We start from the raw sequence: 10,862 nt of genomic DNA on the forward strand, positions 1-10,862 counted from the left end.
GACCTACGGCCCGTCTCACCCCCCCACTCCGGGCCCTCCTGGTGGTGTCGGTGGAGGCGGCGGTGGTGGTTGGTGGTGGTGCGGCGCTATGTCTGGCCAGCGGCAGGCCACCCGTGGGGTCCTATAGAGTCCGATTGTCCCCCCCCCCCGATTGTCCCGGTCTCAAGGGCTTAGCGTGCGCCGCGACAGACAATAGCCGGCGGTGTCGCCCGTAAGCATGCGCTAATAGCCGCAGCTTTGCCCCTAACACACCGCTATGTGCTCTGGATTAGGGGGGGGGGGGGGCACAGGGCTGTTGTTATGGGGGTACCCTGAATAGAATGGAGACATCATGCTGAGAGAGCAGTGGAGGGGTGTGTTTGTGTGCATGCGCGTGTGCGTGCGTACATGTGTGCGTGCGTGTGTGCATACGTGTGTGTGCGTGTGTGTCTGCGTGCCTGCGGGTGTGTGTGTGTGTGTGTGTGTGTGTGTGTGTGTGTACGTATCGCATCTGATGAGTACGGGGACGGACCTCGGGGAAGCTAAGCTATGCTAAGCTATGCTATGCAATGCTACGCTAACGGCCGGCATGGCGCGAGAGCGGGACACATGACCCGTGATGTCATCGGCCCTGCGGTGGCGCCTCCACTGCATAGTGACATGCAGGTACGCAATGCGAACGCACAACACAACACACACACACACACACACACACTCCTCTGTGATGCTATCCAGGAGCTAAGTGAACGTGAACTAAGTGGTCAGCTAACGGCGCAGCAGGTAGGGCCGCTGCTGCCCGGCGTGTGTGTGTGTGTGTGTGTGTGTGTGTGTGGATAAACACAATCTTTAATTAACATATAATGGTTCCCGCAGCTCGGCACAAAACATTCAGAAATAACTCTGGTCTCCTCTGTTATCGGCTAGACCTGAACTCTCTGATGCCCTGCACGCACGCACACACACACGGACACACACACACACAGACCGAAACACACACAAAAATAGACCGGAACACACACACACACACACACACACACACACACACACAGGAAGGGAGTCGGGGTGTTCAGAAAGCATTTAGCGGATCAATATGCCAGGGAGAGGGCGAGAGATACAGATGAAGACAGAGGGGAGAGATGACGAGAGAGAGAGAGAGAGAGAGAGAGAGAGAGAGAGAGCGAGCGAGCGACCGAGAGAGGTAAAGAAAGAGGGAGAGAGAGGTAAAGAAAGAGGGAGAGAAAGGTAAAGGAAGAGGGATAGAGAGAGAGCGAAAGAGGGAGAGAGAGAGAGACGTAGAGAAGAGGGAGATAGACTATGAGCCCCCCCTCCCCCCCCCCTCCCCCATAGGAGGGAGAGTCTTCAGGGAACAGCATGTGCTTTCCTAGAGTACTGTTACACTTCTCTCCTTAGTCAGACTGGGACCCAGAAAGGACGGGCTCAGCACTTCCTCCCCGCCGCCCATCCATTCTGAACGCCGTGAGGTAGCCGGGGGGGGGGATATAGAGCATGATGTCACTTCCTTTAGGGGGGCTTCGCTATCTCCCCGCCAATCGTGTTGTCAGGAGCCGACTGGGGAACCATTGGAGGAGGACTTGTAGCGGAACACGGAACACCTATGTCATCGTATCATGTGCTCTCCTGCGGAATGTGCGTGGAATGTGCGTGTGTGTGTGTGTTTTGGTCTGTGTGTATGTGTGTTTCTGTGTGTTGCTGTGTGTGTGTGCCACTAAATATAACATATATACATACATACTGTATATACAGACGGATGCATTTAGAATACACACACATCACGATACACTGCCGCACCGCGAGCTGCCCACGCGCTGCCCTTTCCTCTCATGGCATTTACAGCGCCGTATAACATCACCGGCTCGCATTTACAACATTGTTCCTCCTTAACGACCGGCCTCGTCTCTAACGAGCTGCCCCGCCCTCAACCTCAGCGTGGTCCAAGGGCCACGCCCACGTCTCCAGACAGCAGCCTGGGGAGACTAACGGAGCCGAGCGGTCACTCACCCTCCTTCAGCATGCCCACTTTGAGACACTTCATGAAGCGGCAGGCCTGGCAGGACTTGCGTCGCCTCTTGGTGATCTCACACTCGTTGGTGGCCGGACAGCTGTACTCGATGTTGCCTGGCGGAGCACAAAGGGAACACCCGTCAATGCATTTATTATGTACACATGCAGAAACAGAGGAAAAAAAACCTGCTTCGTTCGAGTATAGTCAAAAATGTGTTCCTCACAGTTGTTAGTCTGTATTTTATGATTACAATTTGTATGTATGATTTTACTTTTTCACTCTCTTTAACACACACACACACACACACACACACACACACACACACACACACACACACACACACACACACACACACACACACACACACACACACTTCAAATGTACTGTTTGATGATTTCATATTTTCTACTATTGAGTCGTTGACGAGACACTTTCAGCCTGTGAAGCCACTTTGGATGAAGGAGGATTCAGGTCGGTTTTGGAAGCATCTCATAAAGGGAGCGGGTAGGGGTCAGGCCTCGGGGCTCAAGAGCGCCTACTCGGGGTGGGAGTCGAACCCAGAACCTTTGCGCATTGAGTCCACGACCTGTCCACGACACCGTCCAGCCCCTCATGTTTCACAATAAAGAGGCAATGAGAAACACACCCCCGCCAACTCCACCACCACACAAAACACAACACACAAGGTCGTTCAAACAGCACACACACACACACACACACACACACACCGAGACAATGACACACAGAGGCACACACGTTGTCCCAAGGTGACCGGAGCGCGGGGCTCGTGAAAGCGGGGAGGGTTTATAGTGGCGTCCTGATGGGGGGGGGGGCGACGAGAGCACCTTCGCCGCCCCCCCCCCCCCCCCCCCCGGAGCCCCGCCCCTCGCTTTGATTCACGGCTAAATTAGCGCCATTAATGCCCGCGCGCCGTGTCCTCTCCGCCGGGCGCGCTCCGCGACCCCTTCCTCCGCCTCACATCCTTCTTCACCTGAAGGCTGATGAGTACAGCCCCCCGTCAGCCCCCCCCCCCCCTGTACGAGAGGACACAGCGCGCCGCGACGCGATTGGCCGCGCCGCCGTAGCGCCGCCGCAGCATTACGTTTAGCTAGCAGAGAGCTAGCCGCTAGCCGAGCCTCCGTTTTTTCAACCGCCAAATCCGACGCCCCTTCTTTGTTTCCGATACGCATCCGTCAAAACTCCTCGAAACCACCGTAATATCAAATTAATATCAAACAAATTATACACAACAAGAAGCGAGTGTGGTGAAAATTTAAGAAGAAGAAGAAGAAATCGAAAAAATCGTGTTTTCACTTTTTTCCTCCCTCCCTCGAGCGATTTCCGCGGTTTCGGTTTCAGACTCATAGCTCTTCGCCCCTCGCCGCACTCTCTCTCTCTCTCTCTCTCTCTCGACACAACGCTTTAGCTTTGACCTCCCCCCAAAAACCACCCCCATGACAATACCCTTCCTGGGACGCCCTGGCACGGCGTGATTGAGCGCTCCGACACAGTGCCCCGTAACGCCGAGGTGTATTAATGGCTCCTAAAAACAACCCACCAGGTGTTGTCTATTGCGGATCTCTACTCCTCCACCACCACCACCACCACCACCACCACCAGCACTCTCGCCCCCTGTCCCCCCCCCCCACCCACCCCTCTCCTCCTCCTCCCCAGTGCTTGGTCAAGGAGAGGGTGCCAACATTTGTCAGGCTCCCTGGCATGGATGTTGTCAGGCGGGGTCACATGGTCGGCGAGGGGCCCGTGGCGCGGGGCCAGGAGCTGGCAGAGGGAGAGCCGGCGTGTTTTGGGAGCTCGCTAAAGTCATTTGAAGAGAGGTTTTAAGCGGGGAGGAGGAGGAGGGAGGGAGGAGGGAGGGGGGAGGGAGGGGGGAGGGAGGGGGGGGGGGGAGAGTTTACAGCACGGGCACAAGAAAACAATAAATGAAAGACTGGATTGAGAGAACAAAAGAGTAGAGGGCACTAAAAAAACTGATGTTTTTAGGAAATCTTTTGTTTCGGATTTTAGGGAAATGAAAACACACATCTGTGTAAAAGGCACTAAACACTGTTTTTTTTTTTTTTAATCGTATCTTTTGTTTCCAGATTTTTAGGAAAAACAAATATTTTAATCTGTGTAAAACAACAAAGTGTTCCTCACAGATGTGGAAGAGGACAGAGACACAACAACAAACCCCCCCCCCCCCCCCCGGCCGAAAAACAACAAACTCGCCTCCACGTCAACCAACTGCCAACTTTTCAGTTTGATTTGTGCGTTCGCTCCTCGCACCTTTTCTCCTCGCCGCTCGTTTATTAAAAGTTACGACGCGCAAAAAAAACAAAACAAACACCAACGAACGCAACGGACAGGAAACACCTGCCGTCGGCGCCGAGCTAAAGAGAGACGGGAGCGCTCTCTCTCTCTCTCCTGCACGGTGGCGGCGGTGGTGGTGGTGGTGGCGGCGCCGGGACCGCGAGGAGCGTGGGTTGCTGGGTGAGCGAGGCAGGATACAGAGGGGAGGGGGGAGAGAGAGAGAGAGAGAGAGAGAGAGAAGAGAGGGACTGGTTTACAACAAATTACCCTGAATAGCCTAAATTGCTCTCCCACTAAAAGCTCACTGTTGCCGTACCCTCTTAGTTAATCAGCTCCTTTGTCCCCCCCCCCATTCCCCCCCCGCCCCTCCCCCCCCCCACCCCCCGGCCTCTCCTTTATATATCTCAGAGGACATTTCAACCACCATCCCCTTCCTTAACCTCTCTTATTTTCCCTCTAAATGTTGATATATTATTATGCCGCGCTATTATCCCCGGGCCCGTCCCGCCAGCGCCGGCCGTCTCCCCGTTCACCTCCTTCCCAAGGCCGGGACCCCCCTCCCTGATTACCATTCCATTAAGGGGGCCTTTGCTTTCACTCAATGACCATGTCCCTCAGACGGCCCCCCCCCACCCGCCCCCCCCTGCCCCCGTCCCTTTCTCTTCCATTTAGAGGACTCCTCGGTATTTCTCCTCTCCTGTCCTCACCTCTCCCCCCTCCCCTCCTCTCCTCCTCCTCTCCCCTCTCCCTCACATCCGTCTCCCCCTCTGCTCCTCTGCCATCAGCTCCCGTCCTGCTCCCTCCCCTGCTTCTCTTCTTCTCCCTGTGCTGTCGTCTCCTCTTCTCCCCTCCTCTCCTTCTTCCCTCCTCGTCTGTCTACTCCTCTCCTCTTCCTCCTCCTCCTCCTCCAGCCGTCCTCCTCACTCCCCCTCCTCCATCATCTCCTCCTCCTTCACTTCTCCTCTGTTTCCAGGTGGAGGAGGCTCAGTAGTGCCTTAATCACTCCTCCTTCTCATGATCCTCCTCCTCAAATACTCCTCCTCCACCTGCTCCTCACAAAGTCCTTCTCCTCCTCACACACACACACACACACACGGCTCCTCCTGCTCCTCACAAGCTCCTCCTCTCCTCCCCGTCTCCTCCTGTCTCCCGGTGAACGGCCGGCTCCTTAATTACCGTCCCCCAGCCCTGATTGTTATTGACTGAACGTCTCCGGGCCCCGGGGCCGGGTGACGGACAGATGAGGCTCGTCACAGGGGCCCGCCCTCGACGGCGGAGGACGAGAGGAAGGAAGGAAGGAAGGAAGAAGGGAAGGAAGGAAGGAAGACAGAAAGGTAAAAAGAAAGAAAGACAGAAAGAAAGACAGAAAGTAACACATAAATAAGAATTCATCTTTCATAAAAGAAAGAAAGAGAGAAAGAAAAAAAGAAAGAAAGAAAAAAGGAAAGATAAAAAGAAAAGAAAGAAAGAAAGACAGAAAAAGAAAGATAGAAAGAAAGGAAGAAAACAGAAACAAAGAAACAAAGACATTTAAAAAGAAAGAAAGGAAGAGAGGAGGGAATAAAGAACGATGAGGAGGGAGAGCGGGTGGACGGAGCACGGCGGGACAGTAGAGGCGTGTGTAATGTCCTTAATCGCTTGTCTACGCTCCAGTCACACACACACACACACACACACACACACACACACATACTCAAACTCACACACACACACACACACACACACACACACACACACACTCAAACACACACACACACACACACACACACACACACCTGGACTCACACACACACACACACTCAAACACACACACACACACCTGGACTCACACACATACTCAAACACACACACACACACACACACACACACACACACACACGCACACCTGGACTTACACACATACTCAAACACACACACACACACCTGGACTACCGCACATACTCAAACACACACCTGGTCTAACACACATACTGAATCACACACACACACACACACACACACACACACACACACACACACACACACACACCTTCCAGATGATGTTGTTTAGAGAGCAGATCTTTTTAAGACCAATTATTTAATGTGTCACTTGTGTTCAGCACCTTATGACCTTTTGGATCAACTAAAATCAAGAGCTAAAAAGTACATGTTTATTTTTGTATTTTATCGTGTCCACGCGTCCAGGCATATCTGAAAGACACACAAATCACATCTGAGCTAGTGAGTTCTCCAGGGGAACGCGGCTCCAGGCGAACGCGGCTGTCGGGCTGAATCAGACCAAATGTTAGTCCTGTCTCTCATCGTTTCTCATCAACAGCCAACCGGCCTCCGCTAACCGCAGCGTTCGCCCCTCACAATCAAGACAGCTGGGATGAGGGAGAGAGAGAGAGAGAGAGAGAGAGAGAGAGAGAGAGAGAGAGAGAGAGACCGGCAACTGCACGATGGGCTCGCTGCCTCGCTCACTCACTGTGAATATTTACACACACATGAACACATAAACACACACACACACACACACACACACACACACACACACACACACACACACACACACACACACACACACACACACACACACACACACACACTCCAGGTCTGGATCCGTCTTGTTTATTTGTTGTCAATTTAGATTAATATTTAGTCATTGGCATTAGTTTACTGTATATTAACTGTTAATAAATTGTTAGTTTATGTTTTAACTGCATTAACTAATCTAAATGATAATTATTATACCCTTATTGTAAAGTGTTACCACACGTTTTGATTAACCTTTATTTATCTATTCTCATTGAGGTGAGGCAATAAACAACAAATGAAAAACAAAAACGACAGGTAACATATTTACACACATAGCCTCATATTAATCACCCGTGGATGAAATGACGACTGAATCACTGAATGCATGTGTGTGTGTGTGTGTGTGTGTGTGTGTGTGTGTGTGTGTGTGTGTGTGTGTGTGTGTGTGTGTGTGTTCCTTCCCCGTGCCAGGTGCACAGGCTAAGTTCCGGGCCTAATCACCGACTGTATCAGTGCTCTGAGGTCAGACCGGGTCGGATCCCGGCATGTGACCCTTGACCTCATAAGCGTGCCTGTGTCTCAGGTTAACATGCGTTCCTGGCTAACTAGCGTCGCGTAAGCCACAAAACGGGCTGCGGTGTAATCTCCCTAAGCCAGACCTTGGTCGGACACAATAACCAACAGACACACCTTTCACCAAGCGAAAGGTGAAGCAAAAAGGTGTGTTTCTCTATTTCCTTTCCATATTGTTAGAGTGTAATCTGAGCCTGTCAGAGGCTAAAAACAAGCACTTTCAGAGGACGAACCTCTACAAGTGGTTCTTACCCAGTGTATTCCACTGCAGCACATTTATTATGGCCTCCAATTATTTCTGCTGCGTTTTCGCTAAAATACTGGACAAATCAAAGAATTGTTGTCCGCATTCGTCCCTTAATGATCGGAAAAAGTTCTCCATTTAACGTTTTACTATCTTACCCGATGGTTACATCAGCTGCACATATCGGTTTATCTTCAATTGTGTGTAAAAAAAAAAAAAGGCAACGATAAAGTATGGATGAAGTTGGATTGGAACGACGGCCGCACCCGCCCACCAGTGATTATAACCCGATTGTTACAACCACCGCACGCATCGGTTCATCTTCAATTACGTGAAATACAAAAAACGTATACCGAGGTATCGATAAAGTTGTATTGAACGACAGCCACACCCGCCCACCATTGTAAACAACGGTTATATCCGCCACATACATAGATTTATTTTCAATTGTGTAAAAAAAAAAAAAAAAAAAGCGACGCTATCGATAAAGTTGGATTGAACGGACGGCCGCACCTTGTATGGTCCTCTTGAAGAAGGCCTTGCAGGCCTCGCACGACGCCACGCCGTAGTGGTAGCCCGACGCGATGTCCCCGCACACCAGGCACAGCCGCTTGGGGATGGCGTTCAGCATGTACTCGCACTTGATGGGCGAGTCGTCCACCATCATGCCGCCCACGCCCACGCCCACGCCCACGCCGCCGAGGACCGAGCACTCGTCGTAGCGCCGGTGACACCCGCCCGGCCCTCCTCCTCCTCCTCCTCCTCCTCCTCCTCCACCGCCGCCTCCTCCTCCCCCACCACCACCTCCTCCTCCTCCCCCCCCCAGCATGCCCGGGTTGAACATGGGCGGCGAGTCGAGGGCGTGCGAGCGGACGCTGATGTTGACGTAGCCGCCGCTGGCGTCGGAGTTGGCGCTGGGGCTGTGGTGGCTGCCGGTGTCCACCAGCGAGGAGGACGGGCTGGAGGGCTCGGTCTTGATGTAGGAGCCACAACTCGAGGTCAGGTGGCGGTCTTCAGAGGGCATTCTGCTGAGCATTCTGGGGAAACACACACACACACACACAGACGCAAACACACACACACACACACACACACACGCACGAGGACAGGTAAGCAATGTGACTTTACATGTTATTTTGTGTGCACACTAGAGTTTTCTAGATTCATAAATGGACTTAAGCATTCTCAGAGTTTTAAAACCGTAACACACACACACACACACACACACACACACACACACACACACACACACACACAACACACACACACACACACAGACATGGTTATTTCTAAATGATCATGTTCTATGAATGGTAGCCAGTAAGTAAGAACACCCTGAAGAAATTGTTGTGGTCAAGCTGTTCTGAGGAACATGCCACTAATGCCTAATCACGCTTTTGTCGGCAAGCACTCAAGAGCTGTAAAGGTCAACAATGTTAACTCAATGTTTTAAGGTGTCAGGTGAATCCGAATAAACCCACACCCAACCGTAGAGAACATCGCATCTGCCCATAACCCAAGACAGCTTGTCTGCCTTGTCTAGTAAAAAACACATCCTTCCCCACAGCCTCCTCCAGCTCAGACCCCGCATCCGTCCGTCTCAGTGTCTTCAAGAGCAGACGGCTCTCACACACACAACCACCGCTACAGACTCAGACATCTCAGACGATACGCAGATGAAGACGAGGACCCTGCTCACTTAGGTGCCCCGTGTCGAGTGCCCGGTTGATAAACTACTAGCAGGGGGCCGGCCCGTCTCTCTCTCTGCCGGCCGCATAGAAAAAAAAAAAACGTAGAGCAGAGACCGCGGCAAAAACCGCCGCAGGTCCCATACGTCTCCGACAACAGTGGCAGAGTGACTTGGTGCCGTGCCAGCGGTAAATGAAGGAATGAAACCTCAGTCCGATTGGGAGAGGGGAAGAAGGGGGGGCGGGGGGGGGGGGGGGGGGGGTAATGGACCCAAGGAGGTGTGGCAGTCGCCGCCTGCAGGATGGACAAGGGGTGGGGGGTAATACACGACCCGATCAATAGTCCCGGTTGCTACGGCAATAGCCGGTGCCCGGTTACGGGGTAGGACTTAAGAGGTACGCTGGGAGAGGAGGTGGATTTGTCGGGTGTTGCAGGGAGGGAGGGGAGGGGGGGGCTCGCTTGCCTCCAGATCTTTGTCAGGGATTTAAGATACCTGAAACTGATTTTCGGTCTGGTTTAGGAGCCCTGTGCCGTCTTCCCTTTCGCTCCGAGCCCAGACTGGAATCCATACGTTACACTGATGTCCTCTCTTTGTTCGAGTTTTGGGTGTCAGTGTAAAAAATTTGGCATTGTTGTCCCGTTGTAAACCGATATTTATTAAGGATATAATAAACGAGGCATAAGATAAGAACTGAAAAAGGTTTGGGATTGATACGGCCGTAAGCGAACGCCACTGAGTGCTCTCAGCATCCACATTTTTTTGATGGTGACGTGACGTCTGTCATATCGCCTGTCATGTCTGTATCCAAAGTATTATAAATGCACAGGCAATAACTCAAATGTCGTGTCAAATGTTCTTCGTACTACAGTTAGTCGAGGCTAAATCGCAATCCACGCAAACAACAAAAAGTCCAGGCACACCAAAAACACAAGGCTTACACTCCTATGAGGTTGGAAGGTTAGAAAAGTTGCGAGAGAGGCTACAGAATACGTGGTTTAATATCTCAGTGAAGCTCGACTGCTTCCCCACTACCTCGTCCATCCTCCCTCAATGTTTTGACTCTTCGCTGATTCCCTCTCATCGCTAACTCGCTCCGTTTGTGTGTGTTTGTATACGAGGGGCAAACCCCCCCCCCCAAAAAAAAACAATGGCGTCATCAGGGCCCCCGACAACATGAAACCTCCCTCTTAACTGCTGGGGGCCGACGGGTAAAGAGAGGAGCCGGTGCGGGCCCGGGGCCCTAAGATCCGATCTATCGATCCTCTGCTTCCTTCCTGTTTCAGATGAGCCATGAAAAAACAAAGCCTCACTCTCTTACGGGCCCCAGACGTTCCTTATGCATTTTTAATCAGGCGGGGCCGGTACGCCCGGTCGGAGACGGAGCGATGCTGCATCACGGAGCCGGTGCTGCTAGGTCCTCAGACGCTCAGCGCACGCCCCAACGCATGCCACGGTGAGGAGGAACGTTTTGAACAAGGGAGGGAGGGAGGGAGGGAGGGAGGGGAGGGAGGGAGGGGGGACTTGAG

General features: G+C 52.4%; 1 protein-coding gene across 1 annotated transcript in view; it reads right to left on the reverse strand.

Annotated features, from left to right (window-relative positions):
- The window catches only part of LOC311376678 (steroid hormone receptor ERR2-like), a gene marked incomplete at both ends in the record, with an annotated part of 41,467 nt that overhangs the window by 22,011 nt on the left and 8,594 nt on the right, over nucleotides 1-10,862 (reverse strand). The window contains 2 exons of the mRNA XM_084491181.1: nucleotides 1,999-2,115; nucleotides 8,160-8,683. Coding sequence (XP_084347307.1) covers nucleotides 1,999-2,115; nucleotides 8,160-8,683 — 641 coding nt within the window. The remainder of the gene's footprint in view (nucleotides 1-1,998; nucleotides 2,116-8,159; nucleotides 8,684-10,862) is intronic.

The sequence above is a fragment of the Micromesistius poutassou genome, assembly GCF_964030765.1.
Source record: "Micromesistius poutassou genome assembly, contig: SCAFFOLD_328, whole genome shotgun sequence".
NCBI classification, from domain to species: Eukaryota; Metazoa; Chordata; class Actinopteri; order Gadiformes; family Gadidae; genus Micromesistius; species Micromesistius poutassou.